This window comes from Neovison vison, chromosome 7 (genome assembly GCF_020171115.1).
Source record: "Neovison vison isolate M4711 chromosome 7, ASM_NN_V1, whole genome shotgun sequence".
In the NCBI taxonomy this organism is placed as follows: domain Eukaryota; kingdom Metazoa; phylum Chordata; class Mammalia; order Carnivora; family Mustelidae; genus Neogale; species Neogale vison.
In genome coordinates this window covers 42,378,799-42,395,335 of record NC_058097.1, presented here as the reverse complement: position 1 = coordinate 42,395,335, position 16,537 = coordinate 42,378,799, and the positions used below count along the sequence as shown (strand labels likewise).

At 50.9% G+C, this 16,537-nt stretch overlaps 1 protein-coding gene across 1 annotated transcript; it reads right to left on the bottom strand.

The window, feature by feature from the left end:
- Positions 1 to 1,047: 1,047 nt before the first annotated feature.
- On the bottom strand, positions 1,048 to 11,202 carry HAUS5 (HAUS augmin like complex subunit 5). Its single transcript, XM_044256340.1, has 19 exons — positions 11,063 to 11,202; positions 10,246 to 10,308; positions 10,122 to 10,154; positions 9,970 to 9,994; positions 9,248 to 9,353; positions 9,011 to 9,170; positions 7,664 to 7,733; positions 7,492 to 7,574; positions 6,917 to 6,974; positions 6,655 to 6,776; positions 6,396 to 6,459; positions 6,154 to 6,284; positions 5,780 to 5,942; positions 5,484 to 5,564; positions 5,237 to 5,382; positions 4,866 to 4,977; positions 4,656 to 4,788; positions 2,364 to 2,496; positions 1,048 to 2,181 (listed from the first exon to the last, which is right to left on the bottom strand). Exons 1-19 carry the CDS (start codon positions 11,158 to 11,160, stop codon positions 2,064 to 2,066), a joined length of 1,899 nt encoding a protein of 632 aa, XP_044112275.1. The 5' UTR covers positions 11,161 to 11,202; the 3' UTR covers positions 1,048 to 2,063.
- Between the last annotated feature and the right edge of the window lie 5,335 nt (positions 11,203 to 16,537).

The following is a 16,537-nucleotide window of genomic DNA, read 5'->3' as shown; positions in this document are numbered from 1 at the left end:
TGCCAACTCTTCTATGGACTTGGAATTTTTTTTCCATTTTGACACACACACACACACTCCTTTATGGTATAAACTGCAAATCCCTCTCCCCTCCCATTTATCAATTTTTACTTTATTATTATTTTTTGCCCTGCAAAAGTTCTTAAAATTAATTAATTACTTGATTGATCAAGAGTGTGTGCAACCATGGGGAGGGGCAGAGGGAGGAGAAAGAGAATCCCAAACAGACTGTGCTGAACAGGAGCCCAATGCAGGGCTTGATCCTATGACCCTGAGGTCATGACCCAAGTGGAAACCAAGGGTCAGCCACTCAAATGGGCCACCCAGGTACCCTGCAAAAGTTTGTTTTTATGTTTTCATTAATAATTACCCTACTGCAAAAAAAAAATAATTACCCTACTGCATCTGGAGTTTGAATCATATTTAGGAAAGTTTGCCCAACTTCTGGTTTATAGAGAACTTCACTTTCAGGGAGCTCCCATTCTGTCTGGAGGACAACAAAGGATAAATAAAGTAGAACACAAAGTATGTTAGAAGATGTACAATGGAGGGGTGCCTGGGTGGCTCTGTGGGTTAAAGCCTCTACCTTTGGCTCAGGTCATGATCCCAGGGTCCTGGGATCAAGCCCCACATTGGGGGGGGGGTCTCTGCTCAGCAGGGAGCCTGCTTCCCCCCGCCCCCACTTGCCTCTCTGCCTATTTGTGATCTCTCTCTCTCTGTAAAATAAATAAATAAAATCCTAAAAAAAAAAAACAACAAAAAAACCCAAAAAGATGTACTATGGAGAAAAATTAAGCAGGGAGGGGGGACAAGGACCCCCATGATCAGTCTTGGTTTAGGAAAGGAAATATGCTAAAGACATAAAGATGTAAAATCTCCCTCATTTGTAAACTTATTGCAACCCCAGTAAAACTCCCATCTGTGTTCGTATTTGTTCTGGAACCAGGCAGGTTGGATATAAAGTTCATTTCGTTTAGGAGAAAAAATGAGCGAGAAGAGAAGAGACAGGGAAGCCTTGAGAAAATAGAGCAAGACAACAACCAGCCATTTCAGATCCTAAAACATAATAAAACCTTTATAATTAGAACACGGTGGGGATAGCATATGAGAATCACAGACAACAGACTTGAAGAGAATCCAGATATAGTCTGATTACGCACAGACATTTAGCATACGAAGAGGTGGCATCTCAAATCACCTGAAATCTTATTTTATATAGGTGGGGAAAGTTTTACCTTATAAGTTGAAGAATAATGCATGGTGAAGAATAATTCATGGTGAAATGCACAGACTTAAAAGAGTATAGCTAGATGAGTTCTGACATCTATCCATTTCAACTCTAGAAAGTTCCCTTGTCTCCTGACCCTTGGTTGATCCCTGCTACCCACCTCTCCTTCAGAGGCAACCACTGATCTGAGAATTTTAAGTGCTATTGGGATATATGTAAAATAAGACAAAACTGGATCCATTTGGATAAATTCCAAATGACTTCAGAGATTTAAATGTAAAAAAGGAAACAATGTAAAAACTAGAAGACAACCTTGAGCTCAGGGCATTCCCCCAGCTCTTGCCTCCTTCTGGCCCCCCACAGGCCCTTCTCAGATGCCCCCTAATCACGTTCACAGAGTGTGTGCTGTCTTCTAGCTAAAGTCACACCTCCTACTGCCTGCTTTCTTTTTCTCCAGAGCTTTTATCTTCCAACATGCTATGTGCTCACTTAACTTGTCAACGGTCTGCTTCCCTGTGCTGAACAACTTCCTGGGCTGGGACTTGCGTGCACTTTGTTCAGTGCCGGATCTTCAGTGTTTACAGCAAGTGCTCAATGACTTTTCATTCAATGACTTTCCGCTGACGAGGGGAGTTTCAGGGGGACCTAGGGTGGGGTCCAGAGTACCCCATTCTCTTGGCTTTGATGTGATGAAAAGACAAGTCCAGAAACACCTGTGAGGGGGACAGCAAGTGTGGGTAGAGACAGTGGGCTGACACATCCAGGTGATGTTCTCTTCCAAAGGTCTCATGAAGGGGTGAATATGAAGCTCCTGACTTCTGTTTGAGGCCCCTTTTCATCTGCACAGCTGCTGCAGGGCACCTTGGGCCTGGACCCAGCGCAGCCGCCACTGGGGCAGGGACAGGCCCTGGCAGAGCTCCTCGGACAGGGCAGCTTGGCCTGGCTGCTCCCACCTGGGGGAAGGGGATAGTGTCACAGGAAGGCCTGGGCCTCTAGACACTCAGCCTCCCCCCCAACATCCTGGCCTGCTTGTTACCAGCCACACATTGCCCCCCGCACCCAGCCCAAGTTCTGCCCCTTCCACCTGGCTCAGCACCCTGCCCACCCCCACCCCCCCACCACATGCCCCTCTCACCAGTCCTCCACAACCCCCTGTAGCTTGGGGATTCGCTCCAGCGCTTGTTTCAGCACGTTCTCCAACTGCTTCAGAGCCTGCCCCAGATTGTCTTTCTGTTCCTTTTCCTGGGATGCCTGGATCTGCAGCAGCTCTGTGGGTGAGAAACCCGGGAGGCAGCATTGAGTCCTCGGGCTGTCTGGTGCCTTATGGCCAGTGGGTCACCAAGTCTCCAGTCACCTAGTCAGGACCTCAGCATGTCTCCCAGATCTCTCCCTCCTTCCAGGTCCTCATCTCAGGGGCAGGCCCACCATCCCACAGGATTCATCCTGTGTACCTTCCTCCCTTCTGCACAGACCATCCATCTCCTTGGCCCATCCCTTCCCTTCCTCCACCTTCCCTGCTTGCCCTCCAGCCTCCCTCCTAGGCTCCAGGTCTCAGCCTCCCATTCTGGTCCATTCTTTACATGGCAGCCAGAGTGATCTTTCTAAAGCATAAACCTGATCCTCTTCCTCTTCTGCACGGAACCCTTCAAGGCTCCCTAGTACTCCCAAGAACAGAGTGTGAGCTCCTCAGCCTAGTACTTGAGGGTCTGCACTATCTGCCTCTGCTACTACCAAAACCTTGCCTGTCCCTCTGGGCCCACTCGAGACACCAAGGTTTCCTCTTGGAAGCCTTTCCCAGTGTTCTTCACCCCAAGGCTTCCTCCTTAGACTGCTATAACTGACATTCCAGCAGTGTTTCTCCCTGGAGATGTGACTGGGTCTAGTTCCTCTTCACAGGTCCAAACCAGATCCATCTCAGAGCAAGTACAGATCAGCAGTGAAGTCTGAGCTCCTGGGCCTGGCTCCTGACTCCACTCCATTCTTGCCTGACCTCAGGCCTGACACTTGCCCTTTCTTCAGCCCCTCCTGCGGTCAAGTGTAATAGTGAGGCAGGGGGCAGACTGGGGCATGCTGGAGTGGGACCTATAAGGCTTGTTGACAAGTTGAAGGTCGGGAGGGGGGCGGTTAGGGAGCCGGGAGGAATTAAGCATGATTCCTGGGTGGCTGGCCTCAGTAAGGAGAGTGGGGTCATTTGCTGAGGGAGGGAAACAAGGCAGAAGAAAAACAAAACTGCTTTTCAGAACAGAGAGAACTATGTTCTGCCACAGACATGCTAAAGCCCATGTTCAGTGCCGGATCTTCAGTGGGATCTTCATCCCACAAGGTGGGATGATTCTGTGCCATAACATGAGCTGTTCTCACACACAGCTCCCTGCTCATCAGAGAGGGGAAGGCCTTTCCGAAGGCCTGGAAATGATGGCACCCGAGTCGTTTCTTATCAATATACCTCTCCTATTTACCCTTTGATTCTGTGCTCTTTGCTTCTACCACTGGGATCCCTGGGAAGGGCAGCTCTGGCCTCTCTCCCCATTGAGCTCTCGGGACCAGCAGGTGGCAAGTACCTAGCAAGTGCTTCCTGAGGGAATCTAGCAAGGAACAACTTTCCTGAATTTGTTTCTTCATCTGTAAATTGGGTCTTAATAATCCCTACCTTTGGGGGCACCTGGGTGGCTCAGCCAGTGAAGCATTTGGCTCTTGATTTTGGTTCAGGACCTGATCTCAGGGTTGAGACTGAGCCCCATGTTGGCTTCTGTGCGGAGCATGGAGCTTGCTTAAGATTCTCTCTCCCCACCTCTCCCTCCCTGCTCCTCTCTCTCAACAACAACAACAGACATCCTACCCTCACCATAAGGACTGAAAGAGACTTCATGCGCAGAAAAAATGATCATAATTGTACCAGAGGCACATAGCGCTTACTAAATGCCATGCATTGTTCAGTGCCCTGTTTGGGTAACTGGACTGAGTCTTCCCAGCAACTCTGCAAGGTACTATGATTAGCTTACTCCACTGAGGAGAAAATGGAGGCACTGGTAGATCACACAGCAGGGAAGAGGTAGGCCTGAGAGGAGTTTAACTCCAAAGCCCAACTTTTAACTACTCTCATATCCTACTGGATGGTGATACATGAGTACTTGGTAATTTGATGGGTAGGATCACCTGGTTAGGAGTACAGACACATGTCAGAATGCCTGGATTTAAATCCTAGCTCTGCTACCTAGGCAGCCAGCAAGGCTTAGTTCTTGCCTCTGCAAAAGGGGCAAATGGCAGCGCTCACCCCATGGTGTGCAGATGAAACCAGTGAACACACTGAAAGCACTCAGCACACAGTAGGCCCTGTGTCAGCAATGGATGTTTGGGATTTGTTCTGGAGGCTGATTGTCCCGGGGCTGGGCAGGGATGCTGGTTGTGAAGGCAGGGCAGGGCTTACCCTGGGTGGATGGTCCTGGTGGCAGGCTGGTCTTCACGTGCAGCAGATCCCAGCACCGGAGACTCTGCTGGTCCTGGAGGAACAGAAGGTCCTGGCGAAGAGAGGCAGCCTTTGGGAGGAGCAGTTCCGGAGCCTGGAGGGAGGGGGAAGGACAGTCACTTCGGGCAGGAGGAGGGGTGGGAAGACAGGTGCTAGGGGACAGGCACTCACCTTCCCTGCAGGCAGCCCCAGTGTGTGGCTCAGCACTATGAGGCTGGAGCCCCTCGGGGACGCAGGATGCAGCTGGTGGATGGATGGCAGGACCGTGGGCAGGGGCTGTAATCTGGGGGGAAAGTCCAGGCTGGGTGGGCTACTTGGAGGGAGGCTAGGATTCCAGAGGTTCTGAGGGCTGAGATCTGGCCTCAGGAGGCCCAGAAAGTTGGAGATGAGTCTGGGGACTAGGATTCCAGAGTAGGACTGAGACCTGAGGGTGAGGTCTGACAGCTTGGGAACACTGGAGGCCCAGGATTATGTTTTTGGCGTGGAATCAGGGAGTGATAGTCACCCACAGAAGGAGCTTAAGGGGGTGGCTCCAGTCTTACCCTCCAGGGCTGTGCCGAAGCAGGGAACCCAGCAGAAGATGCGGAAGATGCCGGGCTTCCTCCTCCAGACAGCGAAGCAGCTCCTGGCTCTGTGGTGCCACCACCTCAGATGTGGGGACCACTTTTCGCTGAACCAGAGCCAGCACCTGCAGGGAATGAAAGGGATGCAAAGGGCAGCCTGGAGCCCCCTGGCGCCATCTCTAGAAGCCCCAGCCCTACCCAGACCTTGCCCCAACTCCCATCTCACCTCTGCAGGGCTCCGGCACAGGCGTGTCTTGCTGGCTGAGTTGCCCTTGATGAGGAGGCGGACCCGTTCCTGTGTCTCCTCCTGGGCAGCCATGAGACCACCAAGATGGGCAGATTTTACTTCTCACCTCCCAGCCTCTACCCCTGCCCTCCCCTTTGCACAGGTCCTGCTGCCTCCTAGGAGACTGACTCTGGGCCTCTCCACACCACTGGAGGCCAAGTTTTGGACCTAAGGCTCCCAGCCTCTCTCTGGGCCTCCATCAGGCACTGCTACATCCCCCAGGGCCAGCCTCTCACCACCAGCCGGCGCCAGTGCAGGATCCGCTGCTGTTTGGCCTGTAGCTCCTGCAGCAGAAGCTGCCGCCGCCCAGCCACCTCCTCCAGCTCCTGGCTCTGGGCACGCAGGGCCTTGAGCTCTGCCCATAGGCCACAGCCACGGAGCCCCAGCATGAAGGCCTGCCTGGGGCATGGCAGAAAAGAAAGATGACTAAGACTCCCAGTAGAGGCGGCAGATGGATCTGTAAGGATGCACAAGGAGCCACAAACACAGGGAGACAAACCAGGAGAGCAGGGAGGCAGAACTGGGAGCCACAGGAGCAGAAAAAGTCTAGTATTCTGAGACCTCTGGGAAAGAGATGCCCTAGAGGTCTCTGCTGAGAGAGCCCCCTCACCTCTCACTGGATCCTGGGGCATATCTCTCCACCTCCTCCATCAGGCCTTGGAGGCGCTGGGTCAGGGTTTGACGCTCCTTCAGGAGGGGACCCCGCTGGGCAACCAGTACACCCACAGCCCGCCAGCCCTCCTGGGGCAAGAGTACAAAGTCAGGGTGGGCATGATCCCTGGGGGGAAGGGGATCAAGTGGGCCTTGGGATGGGAAGGGGATGGAGTCCTGGGAAGGATGCCTGGGGGTCACCTGGATGAGATGCTCCATGGATGGCAGGGCCTGGCTGGAGTCTGACTGGTCTGGTGTCTGGGACCTGGGGGTGGGGTAAAACTGCTGAGGGAGGAGTCCCCCGCTTGCCAGGGCTCTTGGGGGTGGCCAATGTCAGCCCACCTGCCAGACTGATCACAGGTTCACCCCCATCAGCAGGTGACTGCACTTGGTCCAGAGTTTGTTCCGGCTTACCCATTCGCCCGCCCTGCCCAGCCCTTAGGAGCACGGCACTCCACACCTGTCCATCTCTGTATGGAGCCCATCTGGACTGCACAGGGACCGAATCTCTGCCTCCCGCTCTGCAGCCAAGTGCTCCAAGGAGGCCAGGACATGACCCGGAGGATGGTTTGTCAGTAGTGTCTGGTAGGGGAAAGGGTAAAGTAGGGCTAGATGGGGGCGGGGCTATGCACTGGGATCCATGGTGATGAGGTAGGGATCAAGAGTTGGGTCCTCGCACCCTGAGGTCTGCTCATGGGGCAGAAGGTGAGGCCCCCCCTTACCTCCACAGAGCTAAGCCACTGCTGGTAGGAAGCTCCAAAGTAGTCCTCTCGAGGGGTTCTGTGGGGTTGGAGAAGGGGACAGAGAATACTACAAGACACATCAACTCTCCCTCTACTGATCACCACTACCCTGTAAGGTGGGGGCTATCACTGTCCCCATTTTAATGATGAGGAAACCAAGTCCATCTATACCTGCTAGACTTGGGTTCACCAACCAGCTGCTCTTAGGGCCTTTCACATGTGCTATTTGTCTAGAATATTGTCTTAACCTTTCATCCTGCCTAAGCCTTCTCACCAGAGAACCTGTCCTCCCTGACTCTTTAAGTGAGGAAGGTATCTTCTCTGGGGACCTGGAGTCTCTCAGGCTTCCCCACCCCCAACAGTACTAATCACCCACGTTGCCACCATCTGTAATGTATTTGTCTCTTTTTGCTCTCAACCTGAGAGCACTGTCAGGCCAAGGCCTGGGGCTGACACAGTCCAGAGGCTGAGTGTCTGAGGAATGAACAGATGAGTAACTCCCTCATCAAAGCCCAGGTTCTTGTCAGAATCTATGGAGCCTGGATGACACTCACAGGACGCTGCCTCCCTTGGCCTGAGGAATTAGGAGTTTCTGCAAGAACTGGGTCCGGAGGGTGCAGGCTCTTCGGACATCACCCTGGGAAGAAGAGGATGGGACATGAGGGCAACCCAGGGGTCCACCTGACCTGACTCCCCACTCGTTTCCCCAGGGCCCAAGACTCTTACCAGAACCACAGGTTCGAGGCCCAGGGCTGCTGATGTCAAGGGTCCAAAGGATATATCTACTTTGGCCTTCCTGGAGAGAAAAGTAGAGTTGGGGTAGGAGTCACTGGGAAAAGGGAGCTAGAACGGATGTGTCTCTTTCTGCTACAAGGCTAGTCACTAAGCCTAGATCTCAGGGTCCACCTCTAAAATCAGGCCACTGACACTTCCTGGCTGTATTAGCTTCCTCACTGGCCTCTGCTCTTGCCCTCTGCAGTTTATTTTCCAACTAGTAGTCAATGATCCTGTTAAAACTTCAGACAAATCAGGTCACCTTGTTACCCAAAACCCTCGAAAAAATGTAACGTTTCCCCATCACATTCAAAATAGTAATAATGGGTATTAGAAACTCTTCTAAGTGCTCTGCATCATTTAACTCACCTATAAAGTAGGTTTAAATTAATCCCCAATCCATAGAGCTTACGAACTGAGGCACAAAAAAGCTAAGTAGTTTGCCCAAGGTCACGGAGCTGTAAGTGGAAGGCTAAGGCATGAACCCAGCCTCTGAGTAAAATTCCGACGCCCCCATGGCACTCTGTCCACCTCTCTGACCTCACCTTCTTGTGCCCTCCATTTTGCCTGTGTAACTGAAGATGAACTGGCTTCCTGGCTGTTTTTCCCATATGCCAAACTCAGCACCTCTGCCCTTCCTGTCCCTCTCCCTGGAGATTCCTTCCACAACTCAGTGCTACCTCCTCAGAGACGGCTTCTCTGGCCATCCTCCCTGGAGTATATCTCCCTCACCTTTACTATCACACCACCTTTTTAAGATTTTTATTTATTTATTTGTCAGAGACAGAGGGAGAGAGAGCGAGCACAGGCAGGCAGAGGCAGAGGGAGAAGCAGGCTCCCTGCCGAGCAAGGAGCCCGATGTGGGACTCGATCCCAGGACCCTGGGATCATGACCTGAGCCGAAGGCAGCTGCTTAACCAACTGAGCCACTCAGGCGTCCCCACACCACCTTTTTAATCACAGCACTTATCTCTCCTTGCAGTTATAGAGTTTGCTTCCTAGTTTATCTTTGGCTCCTCTGCATCAGAGTAGAAGCCCCAGGAGGCAGGTACTTGTCCCTTATTTAATGTTCTTTCCCTAGAACATTCTTTAGCTATATGGTTGGGACCATTCTAAGCACTGGAAATATAAGTGGCTGAGATGAGAAAACTTTCTGACTTCACAGGCTTTAAATCCTAAGGAGTGGAGCTCAGAATTCTGGAACCCAAGAAGGGGTCAGGGTAGAGCAATGAGGTCTCTATGGAAAAAGTCTGCCTGCCCTGCCTGGTGAAGGCTGGTCCCTGAGCACCTGAGGCCCACCTCTCTATGTCCTGTAGACGCCTCAGCTGATTCTGCAGCCGCTGCACGGGATCCTGCAGTCCACGCTGCTGCCTTCTCATGGCCCCAGCTTGGGCCTGGAGGAGGAGAGCGCGACGCTGGGTGTCTTGAATGTTCTGCAGGGCTTGCTCCAGGGCCATGTCTGTAGAAGAAAGGCATGGCTATCAGCAGTTCCCCCACCACCACTCTGTTGCTCATTTTCCCAGCCCCATAGGTCACCCTGAGCTTCGGTCTCTTGCTCCATCAGCTCCAGGCTCTGGTCTAATTCCTGGATCTCTGCCCGCAGGTGAGCAACAGCGGCTTCCAGCTCCAGCTTCCGATGGGCCTGGTGGGATCAGGTACAGAGTCAGATGCATGGCCTGGCTGGGGCTTGGCCTGGACTGACTGCTATTTGGGGAGCACTGGTCTCCTTGCCTGCACAGGGAGGTAGCAGAGGGTTTATTGTGAGGAATTTCTGTGTCTTATTCTCTGGGCCCAAAAGAACACTAGGGTACTATCTGGCCTCCTCCTTTCTCCTGGTATTGCCTCCCTTATCATCCTAACCCGTGTCCTGTCTCTGCACTGATGACACTACATCTCTGCCCCAGTTCTTACCTCCCCACTGAGCACCACATCGAGGGGCCCCAAGGTCTTCTGGAAACCTCCCCCTAGATGGCACTGGGGCCCCTTGCACACAATAGGTCCTACACTGGCCTCAGTATATCTCCGAAACCAGTCCTTTCTCCCATCTCCTCTCATCAGCTTGGATGCCTCATATCCATGTCCCCTCAACATCCAGCTCATGCCTGCCTCCCTTGGACTGTTAAGTCCTGCGAGTGTGGGGATCAGAGCTGTCTTGTGACTCAGTAGTCCCCAGCATCCCATAGCACAAGGTTGGGCCTAGAGCAGAAATCTACATGTCCTCTTTTTGGATAAAAGATCTTATAACACGTGCTTCTCACCTCTGGACTATCCTGGTGGCCATACCTGAGGAAATGAGACCAGAGTTAGGGGATGACAGGGACTTGCAGGGGAGACAAGTGGTGTGAGGCTGTGGGTGAAAACACAGCTGGATGGGACTAGGATTAACAGGAGGGAATATAGAACCATTTACCAGAGTAGGTTTCCCCGGATCTTCTTGACACTCCTACAGTGGAGAGGCAGAAGGAAGAGGTGTTACTGTGGGGCTTGCCTGTGTCCCTTCCCCATCACAGCCTCCCTCATGTGGCCAGGCTCACCTCTGGCTGTGCACATGCCGCAAGACGTAGGCCCAGATGTCGGCCCCTTGGCCCAGACACAGTCTGCGGGGAGAGTGTGTAAAGGTACACCTCCGGCATCACACAGGGTGGCTCACCCTTATTCCCAGGCTGGTCACGGTGGGTAAGGTTTTTACTAGGGAATTCTCACTTCTGGGGGGAAAGAGAGCCCATACTTTTTGGGGTGAGATAGTCCCTTCTGGGGAGTTTTTGGTCACTGAGTTGTGGGCTTCTTTCTGTGTGGGGGATATTCTCATTCCGTGGTGGGGTGATTCCTTTCTCCTGGGAGAAGAGGGCTATCTCTAGTCACTCCCAGAGGAGAGGGGTGGGGAATATACTGCCAGGAAGTGCTCTCATTACCAGATGTGGGTCATCACTCCTATAAATTCAATCTCCTGTGGGGTGGTCTTTGGTAACTCCAGTCTCTTCACTGGTTGGGGTGGGTGGGGGTGGTAGGCTGTTGCAGGGACGGTCTCACTCCAAAGATCTTACTTCCACACGGGAAGGGGTCTCCACTGAATTTCGGAGGATCCTCACTGGTGCCTCGCTCTCACTCTGGGTGGTCTCACGGGGTGGGGGGTGGGAGTGTCGAGATCACAGCCAGGGGATCTTCATTCAACCCAGGATCCTCTTCTTGAATATACTACTGGGTGTGCGTGTGTCGGGGCGGGGGAGGGGGCGCCCTTAAGGGTTATTCTCACTGAGGCAGAGGAAGGCGGGTCTTCAGGGAGGGGTGGGGTTCTCATCCCTGGAGACCACTCGAGGGTTTGGGAGTGCTCACTCTCAGAGCGTCCCTCACCTGCGCAGCGTCGACTCCGGGGCTCGGGCTGCGACCGGCGCTCCCATCTCTTCCGTCGCCCAGCAGCCCAGTTCCCGCACTTCTTGCATTAACTCCATGACAGCTCCGCTCCCCGGCTTCCCGCACCCTCTTCAAGTGTGGCGCCCGCCTCTGACGTCACGAGCGCGCCGGCAGTGACGCCATCTGTGGCCAGGCGGACTAGGGTCTCGGTGCACCGCCGCGCCACGGAGCAGTGCTCACGTTTCTTGCTCCTCCGGCTTGGTTATCTTCGAGTGAGGAGAAACGGTGAGGCTCGTTCGCTTTCCTCGTCCTCCCGCTCACCACCAAGTGCCCCTTAAGAGGCAAAAGGTTCCAAATGCCTCCCTTGATCTCTTGACAAAATGAGACTTTTCATCCTGGGAGGCCAGGTGCGGAGATGTCAAACTTACTGCTCCTTGATTTCAGAAACAGGTTGTTTTAGGTCTGAGTGAGGAGGGATAGGGGGCCGATAGCACGACCCTGATATCTCCCCGGCATGCATTCTTCCAGGTGTTCCTCGTCTTTACCATTCCATAACATCCATGAGCCGACCCTGCTCCGGGGACACTGCTGTGGATGAGAGAGCCCCAGTCTCCATGCTACGGAGCTCAGGTTCAGTGGAGGACTTAGACGGATCACCATCACCAGGTAGGGATGGTGGAAAATAAACAATAGGAGTGGGTCAGTTTGGGACACAGGGAATGTCAGAGGTCTGTGGGCTGCCCCAGGAAGCAGTGGATACTGGTAGTGGTGTTCTGGAGAGCCCACTCAGCCTCATTCAGGGCCCTGAGAAATGGCAACTTTCAGGGACCTTTCACTGAACATGGTTAGGTCACCACTCTGTCCTCGATGTCTGGTACAAAGCCTGACTCTCTGAGTAGTTATTCAGTAAATGAGGGGAGAGGTGGTGGGGTGAGAATAAAACTGGGGACAGGATGAGGTATGGGGGTGGAGGGCAATGGTGGACCATATACGGCTGTGGAGCAGAGGGGAGACAACTGAGTGAATGAGTCCGGATGTTGATTGGCTGTAGAGGGTGGGGCATCCAGGGTGAGGTCCAGGGCTCTGGGCTCCGGAGCAGACCTTGAAATGCAGATGTCAGAGAAGGGACAACTCTAGGGGAAATGTTGATAACAATGTGGGACCCTGTGGGTGTGAGGAGTCAGAGAGACATCCAAGGGTTGGCTGAGCCTTTGGCCCAGGGAGAAAGGGACCATGGGATTACGATTAAGATAGAAAATTGTGGCGAGAAGCTGAGTCCAGCTTAAGTGTTTCATAAGGGCTGAGAACCATAAGAAGGTGCCATGGGCTGCTGTAATCCAGGTGGCTTTCCTGAAAGAAAGAACAGCTGCTATTCCACAGTGCCTAATTCTCAAAAGGTGCCACTTTGCTCAAACATTGTCACCCTTCTGCCTTTTGTGGGGTGTTTTGCTGTTAAAAACCAAAATCAGTTAGCCAGCATGTCTGCCATTGGTCTATGAGCCTTTCGAGACTCATAGCACTGGCTGTTACAAGAATGATGAGACAAATCACAGACTGGCAGAAATACTTGCAAAACACATACCTGATGGTGGGCTTGTATCTAAAATATACAAAGAACTCTTAAAACCCAACCATAAGAAAACAATCTGCTTAAACATGGACAAAAGTTATGAACAGATTTCTCACTGAAGAAGATGTACAGATGGCAAATAAGCATGAAAAGTTGCTAACCATAATGTCATTAGGGAATTGCAAATTAAAACAACAATGGAATACTTCTACACACCTATTAAAATGTCTAAAATCCAAAAAAAATGACGCCAAATGCTGTTGAGGATGTGGAACAACAGGAACTGTCCTTCATTGCTGGTGGGAGTACAAAATGATACAGCCATTTTGGAAGACAATCTGAAAAGGCAGTAAACTCTCTGACCACAAATATATGGCATTCTAGGAGAAGCCAAACTATAGAGACCAGTAAAAAGATCAGTGGTTGCCAAGAGATCATGAGATGGGGGTAGGGATGGAAAGGTGAAACTATTTTGTGTGGTATTGTAATGGTGGATACATGACATGATGCGTTTATAAAAAGCCATAGAACTGTACAGTACAGAGTGAGCCTTAGTGTAAAATATGGACTCTAGTTAGTAATAACATTTCACCATTGGTCATCAATTGTAACAAAGGTACCATACTCCTGCAAGATGGTAATAATAGGGGAAAATGGGTGTGGAGGTACAGGAAGTAAATGAGAATTTCCTTGACTTTTTGTGTAACTTTCTGTAAGCATAAAGCTGCTCATGAAAAATAAAATCTATTAAAAAAATAATTGGTTGAGGGCCCTGGGTGGCTCAGTGGGTTAAAGCCTCTGCCTTCGGCTCAGGTCATGATCCCAGGGTCCTAGGATCGAGCCCAGCATCGGGCTCTCTGCTCAGCAGGGAGCCTGCTTCCCCCGCTCTCTCTGACTGCCTCTCTGCCTACTTGTGATCTCTGTCTGTCAAATAAATAAATAAAATCTTTTAAAAAATTGGTTGAAAGTTGGAATATTTTTTAATGAACTATCTACAACCATAATGTAATGACAACTGATCAGATGTACCTTGACTGAAACTGTAACATAAAAAGATTCTCAAAGTTTTGGAAGAAAGGCTAAAGCCAAATAAGAGGTAGCTGCTGCCAGTTTCCCCTCTAACTCTAAAATTTTTAAAAAGCCACCCAGAGGTTATGAGACACATGCATTCAAGGTGCCTCTGCTTGAGAGCAGAGCTGCTCATGTTTCCATCTCCCCAGCGGCCACTGACGGATCTTCTCTCCACTCTCCTCCAGTCTCTGTGCATGGCTTTGTCATGTATCGGCTTGTCTAGGCTGAATGAACTGTCTCTTAGAATTACCTTCTCCGTATGCATTCGGTTAGGACGGACCAATAGAGATTCTTGGGCAAGATGTGGAGGGCAGAAGTGAAGCAGCTGCCATTTTATAGATCACACAGGTTGTCGCTGGCTGGCTGCTGGCTCGTCAGGTTTGTGTAGGGCAGCAGCCAGGCCCGCAACTGTTTCACCTTTTTCTGGATCTTCTCAACTTCTCCAGCTCTGGGCCAGGTGTGTGTCTGGCTCCATGATGAAGGATGCCAGTTTCTCCCATGGATGCTCATACCACCAAAGGCAGAGGCCAGCTTACACCAGCTTGTCCTAGCTTCTCCCCACTTTACATCTGTTTTCCCTTCCTAACTGCCTACCCTCCGTACTTCGAGTGTCGGCATCTGACACTAAGACCACAATGTTAGGAACTGCTTCATAACTCCTGACTGCATAAGGTTAAATCCCAGCTCATCCATCCATCCATCTATCCATCTATCTATCTGCCTGCCTGTCTGTCTGTCTGTCTATCTATCTATCTATCTTCGATCTCCCCTAGTGGTTCAGCCTCTCAGATGGAGCCCTGATACACTCTGTAAGCAGAGACTCCTGGTGTCTGTGGAGTTATTGTTACCTCAAGCTGCTGTTCATGGAGGAAGTTGCAGTGGGTTTCCTGTTCCTCTCCCGCATAAGAAGAGGATGTTTTCTTCTCCATTCCCCAAAAGGCTGACGCAAAAATGTGAGATTGGCATCTTATTTGCAGAAAGAAGAAGTAGATGTCATATTTGTACCTCTACCATGTTCAGTCTGTTCAATCTACAAATGACAAAATGATTATCATCCCCAAACTGAGACCGTTAACCTGTATTCTGCTCCTGACCCCTGTTTGACAAGCTTCAAGCTCTCACATTATGCCTGTAATTTGCTGCTTAAAGGTGTTCAAGGATCAGCATCCAGGGGCTTGCTAGAAATGCAGAATCCCTTGCCCCTCCACTCCTGGACTTACTGAATCAAAACATGCATTTTGACCAAATCTGTCAGTGATTTGTATGCATATTGAAGTTTAAGAAGGTGCCATCTACATGACTTTGGGGGGATAAAACCTTATTAGCATTAATACCCAGAGATGGATTCTTATCACTAGCTTCTTGGATATACAGTTTTAAAATTTATGATGAATATCTGGCACATTTTAGACCATCCTGCTCTAATTTCCTCATAACATTTGGCCTTTTTATTACCATGTTAACTGAAACATGAACTGGGCCAGCTGAGAGACCCAGAAGGTGAATCTTAGAAAGTGAAGAGCTGGAAAGATGTGGCAGAAGTCACTAAGGATGCTTCAACACCCAAAGCAGCAACTCTGTACCAAGTGTGTCCACATATACTAAGAGTAAGAAGTACACACAGGATTGATTTACAGCATCATGAGTTTGGTGGTTTCAGGAATGGAGAGCAGGAAGAAGGAACAGAAGGGGGAAGGGTTTAATTTGCTTCTACAACATTTTATTTCTAAAAAGAAGAGATCTGGTGCAAGTATAGTTAACTGTTTTCATCTGGGAAATGTAGGTGGCACATGGGGGTCTCTCAGACTTATTTCTGCACAGTCTGTAGATTTGAAACCTTTATCTAAATTAAGAAATTAGGGGCGCCTGGGTGGCTCAGTGGGTTAAGCCGCTGCCTTCGGCTCAGGTCATGATCCCAGGGTCCTGGGATCCAGCACTGCATCGGGCTCTCTGCTCAGCAGGGAGCTTGCTTCCCTTCCTCTCTGTCTGTCTCTCTGTCTACTTGTAATCTCTGTCAAATAAATAAATAAATAACTTCTTAAAAAAAGAAATTAAGAAATTAAACATTTAAAACAGTGTGGGGGGGTACATTCTAGGTGTCTTGTGGGTGGATGATAGGAGGAGACAGGCCACAGCAGGGAACCAGGACAGGTGATGACAGAGTTGAGGCTTGGCAGAGGGTGGTGGGAGAGATGATCGAGTAGAGTGGAGGATGCTTATCCCTCAATTAAGCCCTTTCCAGAGAGGAAAGCAGTGTTCTCATTGGGACATGACATGTCAAGGTTCCGTCTCTCCCACCTCTGGGATTTTCTTCCTCCTCTGTCCCCTACCTCCATCACCCTTCTTCCTTATCTTAAATGGCTATCTCCTCCTCCTCCTTTACATTTTACCTCAGATGTGCCCTTCTATGCAAGCCTTCTCTGACTACCCCCCACCCCCCCCTCCAAGTTTTGGATTAACTTCTCTGGACTCTCAAAGGTAAGCCTCTCTCTGATGAAAAATGCCCTACGCCTGGGTGGCTCAGTGCGTTAAGCCTCTGCCTTCAGCTCACAGCATGGTCTTAGGTTCCTGGGATTGAGCCCCACATTGGGCTCTCTGCTCCACGGGGAGCCTGCTTCCCCCCCCCCCGCCTCCTTGTGACCTCGCTCTCTTTCTCTGTCAAATAAATAAATAAAATATTTTAAAAATGCCCTAAAACCCAAAGTAGTGTTTTCCCTTCCAGACAAAAAAATATCTTGGCACATGTGATTTAGAAAGTGTTCTGGTTTGGGGCACCGGGGTGGCTCAGTGGGTTGAGCCGCTGCCTTCGGCTCAGATCATGATCCTGGGGTCCT

What these genes read in the sequence shown, in the direction of transcription:
- HAUS5 (XM_044256340.1), bottom strand. Translation starts at nt 11,160, where the DNA reads ATGGAGTTAATGCAAGAAGTGCGGGAACTGGGCTGCTGGGCGACGGAA. An exon ending in CGTCTACAGGACATAGAGAG is followed by an intron (nt 7,734 to 9,010) that starts GTGGGCCTCAGG and finishes TTTTCTCTCCAG; the next exon opens with GAAGGCCAAAGTAGATATAT. An exon ending in ACCAGGACCATCCACCCAGG is followed by an intron (nt 2,497 to 4,655) that starts GTAAGCCCTGCC and finishes TCTCACCCACAG; the next exon opens with AGCTGCTGCAGATCCAGGCA.